The sequence below is a fragment of the Prionailurus viverrinus genome, chromosome D2 (genome assembly GCF_022837055.1).
Source record: "Prionailurus viverrinus isolate Anna chromosome D2, UM_Priviv_1.0, whole genome shotgun sequence".
In the NCBI taxonomy this organism is placed as follows: domain Eukaryota; kingdom Metazoa; phylum Chordata; class Mammalia; order Carnivora; family Felidae; genus Prionailurus; species Prionailurus viverrinus.
The window spans coordinates 71,854,635-71,873,100 of record NC_062571.1 but is presented as its reverse complement, the minus strand read 5'-3'; the positions used below and the strand labels follow the sequence as shown (position 1 = coordinate 71,873,100).

The 18,466-nt window shown below is 56.8% G+C and overlaps 1 protein-coding gene across 12 annotated transcripts in view; it reads left to right on the top strand.

Annotated features, from left to right (window-relative positions):
• AFAP1L2 (actin filament associated protein 1 like 2) overlaps positions 1-18,466 on the top strand; it is a 99,581-nt gene that overhangs the window by 70,731 nt on the left and 10,384 nt on the right. For all 12 annotated transcript variants that reach the window (XR_007145267.1, XM_047824805.1, XM_047824801.1 and 9 more), the window contains 7 exons: positions 1,746-1,836; positions 7,590-7,795; positions 8,921-9,100; positions 11,912-12,001; positions 13,654-13,738; positions 14,280-14,384; positions 16,618-16,829. Coding sequence is in view for 11 of the 12 variants with exons in the window: in XM_047824805.1 (XP_047680761.1) it covers positions 1,746-1,836; positions 7,590-7,795; positions 8,921-9,100; positions 11,912-12,001; positions 13,654-13,738; positions 14,280-14,384; positions 16,618-16,829 (969 nt within the window). In the remaining variant the exon portion in view is untranslated. The remainder of the gene's footprint in view (positions 1-1,745; positions 1,837-7,589; positions 7,796-8,920; positions 9,101-11,911; positions 12,002-13,653; positions 13,739-14,279; positions 14,385-16,617; positions 16,830-18,466) is intronic.

Here is an 18,466-nt window from a genome sequence, read left to right as displayed (position 1 = left end):
CACGTTCTGTTCTTTTCATGCTCTGTACCTTTCTGCCTCTTGCACCTGTGCGGGTGCTGGAAGCTGCTCGAGGCCTACCTCTGGATCTTGTATCTGCTGGATCTTGATGTGAGGCCAGGTGAATTTAGACCTCTGGATCTTGATGTGAGGCCAGGTGAATTTAGAAGGATTCAGAGTTGGACCCACACTCTGGCCTGGCCTCGCCCACCCTCTGCGTGTAGACCTGCCTCAGCTTGTCGGACGGTGGTTCGGTGACCCGGCTTCCTGCAGCCCCCCCCCCCCCCCCCAGGGCGTGGATGGCCCCGAGACAATGATGGTGACAGCCTCCTCATGTTTGATACGGGCCAGGCATTGTGGAAACACCGTCACGTTTCGTCTCAAGACAACCCTGGGTTTATTCTCGTTTATCGGGAGGGAAGGTGAGGGAGAGGCCGTCACATCCCGTCAGTTGAATCTACAGAGTCCTAAAGCCCTGACTGCAACCAAGTTACATTCACTCCAGAGTCCATATGAGGTGCCAGGCCACACCGGACCTGGCTCTGGAATGCTGCTTTTGGTGAAGCAGCCGCAGGATCATTGCTCTGCCCTGGAGGAGGCGGGGGGCGGACGCTCTCGCAGCCCATGCCGAGTCCCGTACCGTGGGGACCCCGGCCCAGGCTGACCGCTCTCCCACCATCTCCTGGGCCAAGACTTGGGGAGCCATCTCTGTGATAAGTCCCTCGTTTTCATGAGCTCGTTTCAGAGGCAGGGGTTTCTAGATCTCCCCCTTCTCCTGCCGGCAGGACAGGGAGTCCCTCCGAGGTCCAGAGGCCCATCTCCCAGGGCCGTGTGGGGTCTTTCCGTTGGCCGCCCTCCTTCCGTCTCCCCCCACCCCTTTCTACTGCTTTCATTCGAAGTTCCCCAAATGCCCAGCACAAGGGCTTTCCCCAACCATTTACAGTACAGAATAGTGGAGGAGTACAGAGTTGCACGCTCCACGTTTCTGCACGTTTGGGTATATTCTTTATTCCTCTCCAGTTGTCCTCATGCCATGTAAGAAGCTCAGGGTCATCTTTGAGACTCCACTCAAAGCTCGTGTCCTCCCGGTGGTGGTAAACGCTCCTCACGCCCTCCGGGTCCCCACAGAACTTTGACCTCGTCTAAGAGGACATGACTCACCGTACACGTGAGCGGGAGCCCTGAGCATCCACCACCTGGTGAAGTCTTTGTCAGGACTGACTCTGGGACATCCGGACGCCTCCCTTGCAGCTTGGACACAGGAGCCACCCCGTATCCATCCGAGTGGTCGGACTTATTATGGTGAAAGTTCAGGATTTAGAACCCGGGTCACCTTCCTCCGTGTGTACTTGATCAGCCCTTGTCGTTTTCGAAAGTAGATGCTATTTAGAAGCCACAGCGGCCTGACACGATCTGGATGTCTGTATGCATTCCATGTCACGTACACAAGGCCGTTTTGTGTGTGTGTTGGGGCCGGGGCGGATTTGAGCCTCATTTTGCAGAGGAGAAAGCTGAGGCTCCGCGGGGTTCAGCAACGCGCCCACAGCCCTTCTCTGGGAGCAGACCAGCGGACGTGGTGGCTGTCGGGAGCCACGGCATTGCACGTTCTCCCTCCCAGCCGACTTGAAGTCCAACCAGATGGTTTTCTTCTTCTTCTGGAATCCCCTCCTTCCACCCAGAGGGTTAATTCCAAGTTGTTCTCAGTGTATCATATCTGAGTATGTTTATTTTGTTTGTTCATACCACAGATTCCAGAGCGGAAGCAACTCTCCGTCCCCAAGATTGAGTCTCCAGAGGGTTACTATGAAGAGGCTGAGCCATACGACACATCACTCAACGGTACACCCCGGGGCCAGGGCTGGGACTCGGAGGGGGTCCAGTCACTTCCTGCACAGATGCCAGTGCTGGAAGCCGCGGGCAGCCTGGGCTGCTGTTCCCAGAGAGCGTGGCCCGAATTGAGAACTGGCCACAGAGCATTGGGCCTCTGCTCTGGTGGGGAGCTGAGAGCTCCCAGCAGACCCAGGCCGCCTGCGAGGAGGCGTGGGATGATCCACGGTGAGCTGGTTTCCTGTGTCTGATGCCGTTCCCATCTGGACGGTGCTGGCTTTGGCACAGAAATGTGATGGAGGAGAGGTGGGTCGGTCCAGGGACACGTGTAAGCAACGGGGATGTGGTCCGGCCGAGCCAGAGCTGTTTCTGGGGCTCTCCGTTGGCCTGATAGTTAGCTGTGCTCACTCTGTGTGCCAAGCATGCTTTTGGGAGTCAGGAGCTCAGCAGAGCTCAGGACAGTCCAGAGTCACAGCCCTTAGATTCTGTGAGGGAAGGCAGACAACAAATAAACATGGGACATGTCAGGTGACAATACAGTGTTAGGATGGAAAGCATAGGGGCTGGGTTGGGGCAGGAGAAGGTGTTATTTTAAACAGGGAAGGCCTCTCTGACAGCATGACCTGGAGCTGATTCCTGAATGAAATGAAATGTGGGGAAGGCAGAGACCTCCAGGAAGAACTTTCCAGACCATGTAGCATATGCAAAGGCCCTGAGATGGGGGGGGGGGGGGGGCTCTCAGCATGTTTAAGGAATAGCAAGGAGGCCTGTGTGGCTGGAGCAAGGGTAAAGAAGTCAGCCAGTCATGGTGAGGACTTTGGCTTCTCTCTGATGAGACTGTAAGCCTTTGGAGGGTTACTTAGTGTCTGACCTAACTTAGGAGTTAAGGTGACCTGTGCCATAGGGGCAGGACTCACACTGGAGCCCTCTGGCCTTGGCCAGTGGTTCTCAGCCTGGGAGATTCAGATCAGAAGTGCTCTGGAGGGGGTAGGCGCCCGGGTGGCTCAGTTGGTTAAGTGTCCAACTCTTGGTTTTGGCTCGGGTCTGATCTCATAGTTTTGTGAGTTCAGGCCCCACGTAGGGCTGCACGCTGACAGTGCAGAGCCTGTTTGGGATTCTCTGTCCCCCCCCCCTCTCTCTCTCTGCCTCTCCCCTGCTTATGCTCTCTTTCACTCTCTCAAAATAAATAAAAAAAGTGCTTTGGCGTAGGGATTCGCTAGCACAGAAAGGTCCCAAAAGTTCCAGAAGGAAGAGTATCACGGGCCTACTCACTTGAGCAGCTGGACTCTGGCCCTCTCGCTCCCCCCTCTTACTTCAATCTGCTCCTTTCCTTGATAAGTGAAAGGTCTTTGAGAGCACAAAGCAGTTTGCAGATGCAAGAGGCAAGGGTCCCTGGTGGTGGGAATGAACTTGGCTGGAGAGGGGTGTTGTCGGCTCCGTAAGGAACAGGACCAGAGATCACATGGGACGGGTCCCTTGGAGCCGCGTCGGATCCTTCTCCACACTTTACCTACTGCCTCCGGTCCCAGGAACTGTGTGGGAGGTGAGGGCCTGTTTGGATGGAGGTTATTTTATTCTCCTGGTTTGTGGGCGGGCATCACTTAGCTTGAACCCGCTGAGCGTGTGGGGTGTTGCCACGTCTCCGGCGGGGCTGTGATTCCAGAGGAAAGCCGACGGTGCGGCGTGGCCATCCTCATGCGTGTGGAAGGAGGAAGCTGTGACTCACCGTGACGAGCACCTCTGAGCCTCGCAAGCCTGGCTCTCCGGGGTGTGGCCCGTGCCAGCCGGGGCCTGCCTCCCAGACGCTCCCGCGGGCCTGTCTGTGGGGCAGACACACACCTCGTCATCAACAAGTGGGCTCAAGCTTGTCGGGGTTTGTCTCTTGACTGTGAATTCAGGTTGGTCTTAGCTGGGACCGGGGCGTCCCTGTGGGGACGGCGTGAACACAGCAAGGTGCGCAGGAAGAATGCCGACGGCCTGTCCTCTCGTGCCGGGACAAGGACCGGGGATGACCTGGGGAGAACTGGTCACACGGGCCGCGAAGGGAGGGCATCACCGGCATATGAAAGCCGGCCTGCCCTCACTTCCTGCTTGTTTTCCCCTGCACCTGTTTGAGCGGTGACACGTGCTGGTCACACCGGGAGGAGTGACTTCTGGCCCCCTGCCCCCTGCCCCCTGCCCTGGTTCATTGGCCACCAGCCATTTTGCGGACTTCCTTCGAGAGAGCGGTTGCTTGGGCTCTTGTCCTGCTTCATCAGCACTGTCCCCACCCGGCTCTGATGGGGCAGGTCCCTCTCTCCGAGTAACAGCTTAGTAAGCGCCCTGATGGCCTGTGCAGGAGATACGAGGGTCAGGCCTCCTTGCCCGAGACATCAGCTACTTGGCCTGTAATGTCTCGTGTGGGGGACCTGGCAGCTGCTGGAGCAGATAACCTCCCTTCCAGGTTATGGTGACACAGTACACGTCTGTTTCTCGTGAACCGTCCTATGTGGGGATCACTGCTCACCAGGTAGTTTAGCCGCCTTCCAGTGTGGGCTGAGCCACCCTCTAAGGCCACAGAATCCTCTGCAAAGAGACAGCAGAGGATTCCTACGTGCTTCTTAAAAGTACCAGCCAGAGGGGCCTTCTATGCACCTCCCACTGGTGACGAGTACTTACGTGGTCATCTCTGGATGAGAAGGTGCTGAGGAAAGATGTCCTGGGTCGGGCTAGGGCCTCTCCTGAGAACCCACCCCTCCAGTGGGGAAGTACTGGCTTGTGGTGGACAACTGGGTCTCTCTGTGTCACCCTCCGCGCTTGGGTCTGTCCCTCTCTTCAGCTTGTGTCTCTCCACCTTGCCTTTCTCTGTGCTTCTGGATCTCATACAGGTCACTGTGGTGGATTCTCGCCCACTGGAATCCCCAGATGGGTCCAGGTGCCCGACGGAGTCATTTACGCCACGATCACCTTGGGTACTGCCTGTCCCCAGAGCTGAATGCCAGTGATTTGGTGCCTGCTGCCTGGCTCTCAGGGAATAGGATGCATGCCCCGAGGGTGGCCCTGCGCATGGGCCTTGTGCATGGGTCCTGCATGTGCACGGCATGTGTCGTCCTTCCGGAAGGAGAGACTTACTCGGCCTTCCACAGCTGGCATCCGCATGCGTGGGCGAAGGACCAGAACGCCGCGTGGTGGTTCTGCCCTCCGTTCCCCAAAACCTCCAGCAGCACATGCTGGGGTGCAGTCCACCCAGGGGTGCAGAAATGGGATGGAATCGTCTGAGCATCCTGCCTGTCACTCCTGTTCGTCCCGTGACCCCTGGAAGCCAAGTACCTGCTTTAAGACTGCCCCACGTTCACGGCCGTGTTATGATCGCTCTTAGAGATAAATGAAGTTACAGTGCATTTGCCCCAAGCTCCCCCGGTGCGGCTGCAGGTAGTTTGAGCTACTGCGATTTGCTGTTTGTTCTCAGCTTCCGCAGACCGCCCCGGAGTGGATGGACAGGTGTTAGAATTTTCCACGGAACATCTGGGGGACCCCAGAAGCACAACCAGTGAGGGGGTTCGGCCCACTTCTTCGTGCTAAACTCGGTGGCCTCCCTCTATTAAGTTTTGCTACTGAAAGAGGCATCCCAGTGACATCGTATCGTTCTTACTTCACTTATTGTACAGATAATACCGCAGTGACCATGAGGACATTTTTTTTTTCAAGTAAAATCACCCTGCTCCTCCCACCTGGTGAAATCAGCTATCTTGAGTTCTCCCTGTTGCCTTTCAGTACCGAGCTGTGGGTATAAAAGCTCGGACATATCAGTTTAATTGGGCCTTCTTACTTAGATCCTATTTACTGGGCTAGGGACTGCCTTCAGAGTTCTCCTTGATGATTGTCACAGAGCATGCTCCAGAGTGGATGCAGTCATGCTTCCCCACCTCCCTGCTCTCCTTCTGCTGACTGTAAATGGTCCTGGATTTAATATCTGATGCATGTAACCTCCCCTACCCTCCGCTTCTTTATTTAAAAAAAAAAAAAAAAAAAAAAAAAAAAAACTAGTTTCCTAGGATCAACTCCCAGGACTGGGATTGTGGGGGTCAAAGGGCACGGGTGTTTTTACGGCTCTCGAAACAAAACAACAAGCTGCCGGGTAGTCTTCGGAGAGGCCCGCGTTCCTGTATGTTCCTACCGGCAGTGGGAGAGTTCGGCTCTCCCATTGGCTGCGCCACGGCTTTCAATCTTTGCTTCTTTAATAGGTGTGAAATTATGAACTGTGCCACGTTTTTATGACGATGTGAAAGGGAGTAGTACCACACTGCTTTTAAAGAAAGCTGGTGTTAAAATACCGACGGTGTTGTTTTTAGGAATAGTAAAGCACATTTTCATTGGCATTGGAGCTGGAATAACTGTGGCCGTGGCCTCATTCCGTTTTTCTATGATTTAATTCAGAGGTGGTGCTGTTTTCCTAGTACGTAGGACCCCGGCTATGCAGATGGTAGAAGGGGCTTCTGCAGAAGGGAAGGCTATGGGCCCACAGGCTGACTTTTTTCCAAAGGGGATCAGGGGGAGGGTAGAGGAGGTGTATTCACTGCGACTCAAAGGGCCAGAGCATGTCTGGAGAAGTCCCGGGGGAGTAGATAGCGGCCTGACTTTCTGTTATCGCTACCCAGTAATAGAACGAGGTATCCAGTGCTCATAAGATAGTGAGCTCCCCATCCAGGGGGGAAATCAAGCAGAGGCCAGCGCAGCACCGAGATTCCAACAGACAGGATTTGCGTGCCGAGGCAGGGATTGCACCAGAGATCCTGAGATTCTCTTTCCTCCGTGTCCTGCTTTTTGGGGTTTTACTGACTTTGTCCTTCACCTAGTGTTTGTTGATCTTGAATAGCGCAGCGAGGCCTAGAGAACAGAGCAACTCTCGCAGGGTCCGGGGGGAGGACAGAAACTGAGGCACGTGGAGCGTGTACAGAATCGAACAGTTTGTGCTTGGTGAGCTTGGGGATTCTCTTGAACGGAACACACGCGTGAGGTGGGCTGGTCGCCAGAGGCGGAGGAAGGGTAGGAATGGAAGCCAGCAGAAGGGGCCGTCTGTGCAGGGAGGTGTGCAGTGGGCGGGGGAGAGCGAGCAGAGTCTGGGGAGGCTGGAAGTGGGTTTGGGAAAGGGCTGCGACTGAGGGGGCCGGCCGGCCTTCCCCACAGAGCCATTTCCGACTGCGGTTTCTTTCACCCTAACAAGCTATAGCCCACCTCCCCCACCCCCCCACTCCCAGGACAAGACCAGGGACAGAGCAGGCCCTGCTGGGCAGGCGGCTGTGGGAGGCTCAGCATGTGTCCAGCCTGGGCTCAGATGGTGAGCCCTTCCTGCGGCCCATAGAATGCCTGTTGCTAGACTCACCCCCTGCTTCTTCCTTTAGGTGAAGAAACAGGCCCCGGGGGGCGGGGGGGGGGGCACTGGCCTTGTGAAGCATGAACAGTCGCCTGTGGGCAGTGTCTTGTCGGAGGTTTCTGCGGAGTCTGGGGTGACAGATTTGAGGAGGAAAAGGGAGAGACTCCTGGTTTTAGTTACGTGTCTGTGGCCAGAAGCAGCATCCAGGAAGCTTCACTGAGGACATCTGGGGCCAGGCCTGCCCAGGTCTGTGGTTGGTGGCTGTCAGGCTGGTTCAAGGGCACAGAGAGGCAGGTGCATTGCGGCCTGGAGGCTGCTGGCCGCCCCTGCCTGCTGCCCTCCCTCCTGGACGGAGCACGTTTGGAATGGCCCCTGCCCGATGGGTCCGTGACCCCGTGGCTCTTCCTTGCAGAGGACGGAGAGGCAGTGAGCAGCTCCTACGAGTCCTACGACGAAGAGGAAAACAGCAAGGGCAAGTCGGCCCCCTATCAGTGGCCGTCGCCTGAGGCCGGCATCGAGCTGATGCGCGACGCCCGCATCTGTGCCTTCCTGTGGCGCAAGAAGTGGCTGGGACAGTGGGCCAAGCAGCTATGCGTCGTCAAGGACACCAGGCTCCTGGTCAGTGGGTCTCTCATTGTGTTCCGGTCTTTTCTCTTTGGGGGAGTTGGGGAGATGGACCCCGGTACTAGGCGGTCAGAGCCTTTTATGTCTGGAGGCTTTCTCCGCTTCCTAACCCAAAATCGTGTGCAGAACTTTGCGTGAACGCAAGTGCCTTATCTCAACTAAAAGGGTCTAGTAGCCTTCATCTGTCATTCAGAGGGGGCTGGGGTTACCACTCCCTGCCCCCAATCCCATCCCGTAGACGGTTTCCAGGAATCTTGTCCCCTCGGCCTGAGGGCTCCTTCCTCACATCCTGACCCCACCCTGCTGCACGGTCAGGACTGACCAGTTCTGGCTACTGCACTCGCCTGTGCAGCACTAGGATGAGAGGCATCGTCTCAGAAGTCACAGTATTTTGAAGTACTGATTATAAGACAAAACCCCTAAAGAAATCAGAAGCTGTTACTCTGACCACAGCCCTGTTTCCTGTGATTCCAAATTAAAATTCACAGTTTTATGTCCTAATTGGCAGTTCCTTGGAATCATTATAAGTGCCCTTAATTCACCACTCACAACATGCCCGATTCTGTGCAGATGTTCTTTCTGGTAAGCCTGTTCAGCAGCCCCGTGAGGACTCCCTTTACACCTGTGACAAATTGAGGGGCCAAGTATTTTGGGAGGGGAAGCAAGTCCCCGTGTTTTTTCACTAACACACCATTTTCTGAACTAAGCAGATACGAAGCTTAGTCCCGGTTCCCTACGGCCCCCTTCCTGAGGGCGCTAAGCAAGAAATGTAGACAGGCGGGGAAGTGAGTGAGTCCAGCCAGAAGTCTGAGAGTTGGCTACAGAGGATGTTTTTAGGAGCAACCTGAGGCCTACAGGGACCTTCGAGCAGCATGGATAAGCGGGGTCTGGGGCATCCCTGGGCGAGACTGGCAAGGAGGAGGGGGCAGGAGGGGAGACAATCAGCCTGGTCGCTCTGGTGCCGAGAACAAGAGCTGCTGACATTCGAGGCCACGGGTCTGCACCTTTGGTTTTGCTGGAAGCGCCCAGGTCCCGGGGGTCCTGCTGTGCCCGCGGCCCCTCCACTGTGGAACCCCACCAGGCCTGGCAAAGCCTCCGAGCGTCTCTCTTCCCTTCTAGTGCTACAAATCCTCCAAGGACCACAGCCCGCAGCTGGATGTGAACTTGGTGGGCAGCAGCGTCATCCACAAGGAGAAGCAAGTGCGGAAGAAGGAGCACAAGCTAAAGATCACGCCCATGAACGCCGACGTGATCGTGCTCGGCCTGCAGAGCAGGGACCAAGCAGAGCAGTGGCTCAGGGTGAGGGTGGCACTGGGCTGGGGGGGACACGGGCCTGCTCCCCTGCGGGCTCCCCAGGGGCTCCTCAGTTCTGCCTCCCTGACTTTTTCTACAAGGGATGGCCATTGTCAAGGGTAAAGGATCTACAGTCCTTCAAACTCCCAGGGCTTCCGTGTTCCAGGTGGTAGCCATCATTCGGAATGAAGGGATCACGGCACCCTGCTGCCGGGCCTGGAGCTGGGCCCCTGGGGACACTCGTTTGCCTTTTGGCCTGTAGAGAGGCACCACGAGCCTCCTTATTAAGGAAGAATCGACAGCACAACCACGTGTAAAGCACTTACCATGGGCCATGTGCTCTTGGCAAACTTAACCCACCTAACCACACTGGGGGTGGGGGGCGGGGGGCGCTGGGCGATGTTAATACTGCCATTTTGCAGGGGTGGTGATTAAGGCTCAGAGGGAGGAGATGACCAGTCGAGGTCACCTGGCCAGTGAGTGGCAGGATTTGGTCTCAAACCTGGTGCTGTGTGACCGCAGCCCTGTATTCTACCATCACAAATGGCCTTGGTCAGTTCTGCCTACAGATACACGGTACATATGACAAATAAGCATGACAATTCCAGAAGGTATGAGGTTTGCACCAAGAAGGGGCCCACAGCTGCAGAGGGATCTCCAGACCCAGCAGGACCCCTGGTGAGACCAGAGCCAGAGAGGTCTGTCCCTCCCTCCCTCCCTCCCTTCCCTCCTTCCTTCCTCCCTTCCCTTCCCTTCCCTTCCCTTCCCTTCCCTTCCCTTCCTTCCCCCTTCCCTTCCTCCTTCCTTCCTTCCTTCCTTCCTTCCTTCCTTCCTTCCTCCTTCCTTCCCTCCTTCCCCCTTCCCTCCTTCTTTCCTTCCCTCCTTCCCCCTTCCCTTCCCTTCTTCCCCCCTCCTTCCAAACTTCCTTCCTCCCTCCCTTCCTTCCCCCTTCCTTCACCACTTCCTTCCCTCCTTCCCCCTCCTTTCCCCCTTCCTTCCTTCCCCTCTTCCCCCTACCTCCCTCCTTACCCTTTCCCTCTCCTTCCTTCCCTCCCTCTTTCCCTCCTTCCCCCCTTACTCACCCCTTCCTCCCCCTTCCTTTCCCTTCTTCTCCCCTTCCTTCCTTTCTTCCTTTCTTCCTTCCATCTTTCCCTCCTTCCCCCCTTCTCCCCTTCCTCCCTCCCTCCCTCCCTTCCTCTTTCCTTCCCTCCCCACCTCCTCTATCACGGCCACACTGATGCATGTCCAGTGTAGGCGCACTCACCATAGCTGCCCTTTACCCCATCCACACATGTACATACAAATACTTACATGCACACACACTTGCAGATACACACACACACACACTTGCATGCATATACACACACGCGCACGTGCATGCACACACACACACACACACGCTACTCCTGCTCCCAGTGCTATTCCTCTGACTGCTCACACTCACCTGCTCTTCCTCTGACCCCAGCCTCCCTTCCCAACTCTCATGCCCTCATCTTGAGACCCCTGCCGGTGGTTTCAAAGACAAGAATACTTTCAGAAGGCACAGCCTCTCTGTGGGCCTTCACAGAGGCCCTTCTCCTCCCTGGTCAGGTGAGCACAGAGATGGGCCTGGCTGTAGGGACAGTAGGTGGCGGTGAACGGGAAATGCGGATATGGGATGAGAACCCCAGAAAAGGAAAGCACAAGGCAGGGCTCCCCCAGAGAAGCCCTCGAGCCTGGACTCCAGGCTTAGCGTGCTTCCCCTGCGAAGGGGTCCGCATATCCAGCCCCCAGCTAATGAGGATGGTAATGAACGTGCCTGGCCTGTGCCGAGTCCTTTACCGAGTCCTCACAGCCGCCCGGTGGTGTCGGTGTCGTCCTATCCCACAGACGTGGTGACTGAAGCTTCGGCCCGTGATCACGCAGCTGGCGGGCCGATTCCGGTGCTGCCCTCTTCCCACGACACCACGTTGCACGTTTGGTCCGCCGTGTGGACCAGCGTCCCGAACTGGCGTCCATGGGAGAGGCGAGAAGTGCTGTGTATTCCCCCGTCCCCACCGCCCTTCTTCCTTTTGTTCTTCGGCTTTTCGCATTTTGAACTTGTCTCTATAAACTGCTCTAAGCGGCCACCGAAAAGGGAGGGTCTCTGAACGTACTCTTGCTGAGCCCAGAGGGCTGTTGGTGGCTGCCCGGGGCTCTGACCCTCTGGAAACCCCCCAGGTGGCTCCGGGCTCAGAACAGCGGTTCTGAGAGTGGCCAGAGCCGCCTCTGACCCTGGTGCCCCCAGCCCAGCACCCCCCCTCGCCCCCAGTTAAAAGGCTCCTTCCGGGGGGGTGGACTGTGACAGGTGAGTCTCGATGGACAGCCAGTGCCGGACCAAGGCCGTTGGCAGGCCTGCTTCCTGAGCAGCGTGGAGGCTCTCCGCAGCAAGCTCCATGGCTCCCGAAAAGCCGGGGGTGGGGGGCAGCTGACAAGTGCACTTCTTCATCAGACCCGCGGCCGAACGGCCCATCCTGCCCAGGATGAGGGCAGGGAGGGGGCTGGCAGAGCTGAGGGCTGGTGGCTTGGGCCATCTTTAGGCTTTGCGGTAAAGCGGCCACCAGCGGAACATGGGTGGGGGGGTGTCTGCAGGGGAGCGGGCCCATGGAACGGGCCGCCCCCACCGCAGGCTGCCCGGTCACGGGCCAGGTGCCAGGGGTGAGAGGCAGGGTCTCCGTCCCTTGGAAATTGTGCGTCGCCTGTCGCCTCCAGCCGCTCCCCCTCCAGGGGCTCCAGCTGCCGTCTGGCTGTGAGTACCGGCCAGCGGGCGACTCCGCTGACGGCTTTCTCTTCCTTCAGGTCATCCAGGAGGTGAGTGGCCTGCCTGCAGAAGGAGCGCCCGAGGGAAATCAGTACACCCCAGACGCCCAGCGCCTGAGCGGCCCGAAAGTAAGCCTCTGTCCTGCCTGGAGGAGAGTGCCGTCCTGTTTCTCCTCCGCGAACGTTACAAGCATGAAACAGACCTTTGCTTTCGCACCTCAGCCCCATGAGTGGGAAACGTACGATGCTGGGATAAGGGCAGTGGTTCCCAGGTTGGCAGGAAAACTAAGGAAGTTGATACAAACCCGAAATGTTTTCTTGCTTGGGCGCAGGAAGCCGATTGGAACAAAGGTCAGCGTGCCCTCCATTCTTAATCAGGGAAATTCGTGGTATGAGGCCCTTGTTTTGCACTTACTTTCAGCAGAGCTTCCGGGCTGGGAGAACCGTCCTGGGTTGATTCCAGCCAGAGGGGCTCTGTTGCTCATTCGCATGGAGCAGTGGGGCCCCAGTTTAAAGGCCAAGTGCTGGCCGAGGGGAGGGCCGTCGCCTGAGGCTTCCCATTACATGTCCCTAAGAATCTGCAGGTAGGTGCCCCGGAGCCCGGGTGTGCACAGAGCGGCGTCATTGGGTCTCACCCTGGGCGGCCCTGCCCCGGCAGGGGAGAGGGCAGAGGGTATGCAGATGGCTCGAGTAGGGAGGAGGCGCTCCGTTCATCGGGAAGGCACCGGCCATTCCTCATGGAGTAACCCGGTCACGCATGTCAGTCCTCGAGCCACCGCCTGAGGCCAGTCCCCTTGGTTGGGAGACCCTCAGCTTGTTACCCAGGGGTCTGGAGGAAGTGGTTCTCTGGGAGAAGCTTGGTTGGAATATTCTGAGTGCTTCACATTCTAACAGCAGCGGCGGCCAGCACACCCTTCTGGAAAGTCTCTAGTCCCCTAGCAGCCCCAGGGCTATAGAGGGGGATGTTATCCCTCTTGAAACACATGCACCGCAGGGCCCAGAGAGGCTTGTAAGTCAAGCACCAGGCCTGGATGGAGAGCGTTCCAGCCAGGGTTCAAATCGTGGTCTGAACTTGTGCAGGCAAGCTGGCCCTTCCCTGAAGCCTGATGTGTTAGTGATGTGTTAGTGGCACAGTCCCTTCTTTTCTTTTTTTTTTTTTTTTAGTTTTTTTGAGAGTGAGAGAGTAGGGGAAGAGCAGGGAGGGAGGGAGGGAGAGAGAGAGAGAGAGAGAGAGAGAGAGAGAATCCCAAGCAGGCTCCACACTGTCAGCACAGGGCCCGATGTGGGGCTTGAACTCACGAACCACGAGATCATGACCTGAGCCGAAGTCGGACGCTCAACGGACTGAGGCACCCGGACGCCCCTGCACAGTCAGTTCTTAAAAGCCTTGCTCACGCTCCTGTCTGGATAGTTCCCAGCCTGACAGCAGGCTTCGGCTGGGACGTCAACTCTGATGCCCCAGAGCTGGCCACCTGCCCTTCACGCTGGCTACGGGGCCGCTGTTGCATCAGGTCGAATAGCATTTTGAGAACTTGTAAACTTGAATGTGTGGTGGCCTTGAAGTAGAGGAGGGTCTCTGGGATGGGGCAGCGAAAGGGAAGGTGAAGGCATGTCCCCCAGAAGGCCCAAGGGAAGTGTGGCCAGTGTCCCATCGGTGACCCAGACTCCACAGGAACCTCTAGGCGACACCCAAAAGCTATCTATTAGTTTCCCTTAAACCGTGATCCCTGAGGTAACCGTTCCCAGACAAGATGGCTCACCTGTCTCGCTCTTTTCCACAGCCAGATGTAACGGAGAAGTACGGGTCGGCCCCGGAATATGGGAGCTCCGTAGATGGCCACCCTGAGGTCCCAGAGGCCAAAGATGGTACCAATGCTTGTGGCCCTCAGCCGAGGCCTGGGAGGGGGGATGGGACCCCACGCCGTGAGACGTGGCTGTGTGGCTCAACCCTAACGGGTTTGGACAGCTGCTGCCAACGTGCCTCCAACTTATACACTGCCTGGAAATAACACAGCTGACAAATCCGGGAAAAAGAGAGAGATGACCTCGTTGAGGTCACGTTTTATGAATTTGCTGGGGTTAGAATATTCTTGTATCTCTTCTCGTTTGCTAACCCCGGACCCAATCTCTCTGAGCCAAGAGTCCGCGGAGATTCTCGAGGGCTGACACGTTCTGTGAGAGGAGCTGGGGGGGGACCCTCGTGAATGTGCAATTCTAGGGGCACCTGACTTTGGGCCGTGCATCCTGGTTTGGGGGGCAGGCGCGCGTGTGCATGCAAACACGTGTGTGCCCGAGCGCAGGGAGGGGCAGAGGGAGTGGGAACGGGTCTGGTCTTCTTTCTGTCTTTCATCGGGACGCCTCGGTGGGCTGTGTGCCGTGCTGATGGGTTTCTCTCTCATCTTGACAGTCAAGAAGAAATGTTCTACTGGCCTCAAACTGAGCAACCTAATGAATCTGGGCCGGAAGAAGTCTACCTCGCTGGAGCCTCCGGACAGGTCCCTCGAGACATCCAGTAAGAACCGTAGCCGAAGACCACTGTCACAGCACAGGCAGAGATTTTCGGTCTTGCTTTAAACGTTTCTGGGCGATGGCGAACCTGTCGCTCCTGGCTTCTGTTTACCTTTGCTGCAGGCCGTTCCTTATGCCTGACCAGACTCTGTGTTTGCTGCAGTGCTGGGTCCTTTGCAGAAGTGCTGGTAATTGATTGCTGTCTCCCCAGTGCTCTTTTTATTTGATCAGTATTGAAGGAGCGTGCCAAGCAGGGCTAGGGGAAGGGGACCGGGCAGGGGGAGGACACAGCCCTGACGACTCACGGCGCAGGAGTGATGGTGGCTTCGTACCCCTAAACCACACGCTGTGTCCTTGTCATAGCTGTAAGGACTCAGGGAAAGAACCTCTCCCACTCCAAGATCAGGCCCGAGCCCTGAAGGTCGGGCAGGAGCTAAACAGGGTGAGGTGGCATCCTTGGGCACGAGCAAGGATTCTGAGATGGGGACAGTGAGACCCATTAAGGGAGAGACAGAAAGGTACAGAGGATGTTATGGGTGCTGCTAGGCTCATAGACGTCATCTCTCCTCCCCTCTCAGCCTTGAGGAAACTGAGGCCTGTCCCAGAAAACATCCTGGGTGAGCCTCTGTCCTGGCTCCCAACCTGGGACTCCTTGCGATCACTCCGGAGCCTGAAGGCCATTATGATCCGCCTTTAGGCCTTTTCTTCTTCCTCCTGGAACCCATGTCCCAGCCCTGGGCTCCTTTCCTGAGTCCCAGTTGAGTTGTGGTTTTTGAGGCTGGCGGAGTAGATGGGTGGGGCAGGAAATCAGCAGAGGGGCCCTCACCTTTGGAGCCTCTTGTTTCTCTGGCCAGGGCACCGGGTAGTGGCCCAGCTCTGCCAGCCCCTGCAGCCTCAGGGGGCACAGTGTTTGGCACAAAAGCCTGGTGTCACTGAGCCACTGGGAGATGTGACTGGATTATTGCTGGAAGTCCCTTCAGCAGGGAAGCATGCCCCTGTCCCCTGTGGCTAGGGAAGGGTGCCAGAGCACATAGCTGTTCTCTTCCTCAAGATGTGGCATCTGGGCTCCCTGCTCTCTTGACCCAGAGTTCTCTGTGGTCCAGAGAACTGTGATAAACAAGTGGGGGCACCGCCTGGATGAGCCAGAATTCCTAGGGCTTGGCCTTGGATTCCTCTACTTTGCAGGTGTCCTTGTGGCTATGTCCGCGTGGCCTTGAGGGACTCATGATCCCCACTGTATGCCCCGCACTGGGTGGGCCGGAAGGTGGCCAGGCTCCGTGACCTGCTGCGTGGCTTAGTTCAGCCCAGTTAGGGCTCAGAACAGCTTCCAATCCTCTAGAATGGAGGAGGCATCCGCTTTGTAAGCCGGTCCCTCTGGGAAGGTGAGCAGCCCAGAGAGAGGTCCACGGGCTGTGCAGGGGGTCCTGAGGACTGGATTTTACTCATCTCTGTAGCCCCGGGGACAAGGCCGTGCTTGGCCCATGGTGTCAGCTCCGTATATGTCCAAGTGGAAGGCAGGGGGAAGGCGTGTCCTCGGGAAGCGGAACCCAATACTTGCAACCATTTGAGAATAATAAAGGATTGCATGACCGATGCACCCCAGCGCTGGCCACCTCTGCTGGCCCACGGAGAGAGGGGCTCCCTGGTGGGGAGGCCACAGGGCACGCGCCCTGGGCGCTGGAGGTGAAGGTGGCAGAGTTCGTGCCCTTGAGAAGCCCAGGGTCCGCTTGGGGAGGCTGACGCGGAAACAGGTTTCACTGCTCTGGGATCCAGGGGTTCTGAAGGAAGGCCTCGCAGGGAGTGCAGGACCGGGGCAGGGCCCAGCAAGGCCAGCCGCACTGGGGAGGATGAGAGGGCGCCGGCAGAAGGGAGGAGGACTTGGCAGCCGAGGCCCAGTGATGGAAAGGTTGTCCGTCGGGGATGGTGACGGAACCAGGGCTGTGGAGGTCAGCGCGTGACAGCACCTGCAGCGAGGCGGCCCTGGCCGGGGACCTTCCTGCACATGGCCTAAGTGACCAGAGGCGGTGAAGAAGGCGGCTGCCAGTGGGGGTAGGAGGGTGAGGGGGCCTCGTCCTGTACACCCGCACCGCCCGCCTGCTCTAGTCAACGACACAGCTCACTGCCCTCGGGACAGACCTATTGCGAAGCGCGACAGGTCTTGGAACTGAGATTCTGGGGGAGCTTCTAGGAGGCCCAGAGGTGGTGGCAGCTACGGACACCCTTGTCCCCTCCGGCAGGCTACCTGAACGTGCTGGTCAACAGCCAGTGGAAGTCCCGCTGGTGCTCCGTCAGGGACAGTCACCTGCACTTCTACCTGGACCGGAACCGGAGCAAGGTGGCCCAGCAGCCCGTCAGCCTGCTGGGCTGTGAGGTGGTCCCAGACCCGAGCCCCGACCACCTCTACTGCTTCCGCATCCTGCACCACGGCGAGGAGCTGGCCAAGCTCGAGGTACCACTGGCCTGCGGGGGGCGGGCGACGGGGCGCGGGGCTCCGGGCTGTTTGCTGCGCTCTGCGGACCGTCATCCTGTTCGGAGATGCAGCCTAGCCCTGCGTTATTTTTACTCCCTTGCATTTTACTTCTTTGCGCTTAAAAAAAAAAAAAAAAAAAATTGTCTACTCCCTTTCTGACCTCAGAGTGGTTGTGTTATAGGAAAGGGACAATGAGTTACTTCCTGCCCTGAGGGCAGGAGGAGTATTTATAACTCCCTGAGCTGCTTGAAAAACCTTCTGGGGATTCGCAGTGGGTTTGGTTTGTGTATCACCAGATGGGGCCCCGTGCATAGAGGGGACGATTGTTAGGGCTTATCTGGGGCGAGAACGAGGTTTGTGATACCTTTTCTTCCACTCCCCACCCTCTGTGTGATGTGCTGTACATTTACAAAAATAAGAGGTGACCTCATGCCTTGCACTGAGCAGGGGCAGGTCCGAGCCAGACTTCTTAACACGCAAAGAAACATCCCGTGGTTCACCCCTGGTCACCTAGTCCTTTACGCCGGGGTCTTCATCCCGATTGTGCTCCAATACTGCCCTCTGGTGGCTAAAAGCTCCGCAGGTTGTTTCCCAGGGACAAGCGTGTCTGTATCCACCCGTCTGTCCTGTTGACGGGTATCTACTCAGTACAGTTATATCGTGAACAAGACAGGCTGTCACAGAACTTGGATTCTAGCGTGAGACTGGGGTGTTATTCAACGAATTACCCAGTGGATTACTTACAGTTGCTGGAAAGCCGCGGTGGGGGGGGTACTGTGATGTGTGCAGAAGCCTGCATGTGGGGGGGAGGCCGGGGTTGGGAGGGAGGGAGGGTTGACCCTCAGAGGTACAACCACTGGCATACAAAGGGAGGCCCTGAACAAAAGGGTTCAGGGGAGGGTGGCGGGCTCAGATTCGGATTTCAAGATGCCCCCTCCAGCTTCTGGGTCGGGGAAGGACGGAAGGGGAAGGCAAGAAGCAATGTTGGCATTTTAAAAGATACCCTCGGGGCGCCTGGGTGGCGCAGTCGGTTAAGCGTCCGACTTCAGCCAGGTCACGATCTCGCGGTCCGTGAGTTCGAGCCCCATGTCGGGCTCTGGGCTGATGGCTCAGAGCCTGGAGCCTGTTTCCCATTCTGTGTCTCCCTCTCTCTCTGCCCCTCCCCCGTTCATGCTCTGTCTCTCTCTGTCCCAAAAATAAATAAACATTGAAAAAAAAATTAAAAAAAAAAAAAAGATACCCAGTGTACATATTTGATTAGAATGCATTGTCCCCTGGGGGGGGAAAAAAAAAAAACAGGCTCCAACTTCACCGGGATTTATTTAGTTATTTATTAGAGCCAGCTGACCTGGTATAAAGAAAGGTATTTATGAGAACCTTTCTTGGAAGACTGTAGTAAAACTGGAAATGAAATTCGAATTTTGTTATGTCTTAGGGATTCAGTCTTGTATGTGTGGATTAGGTTGACAAACTGCCCTGTGATTGTTGATAAAATAGAGGTGTCGACCTTAAATGCATATGGTGTTAATCGTCCTCTCCGGGCTCCTTGGCCTTCTAGAAATACACGTGTGTGAATCACATCTGATACTCGGGACAAATGTCCACGGCGTCACTGA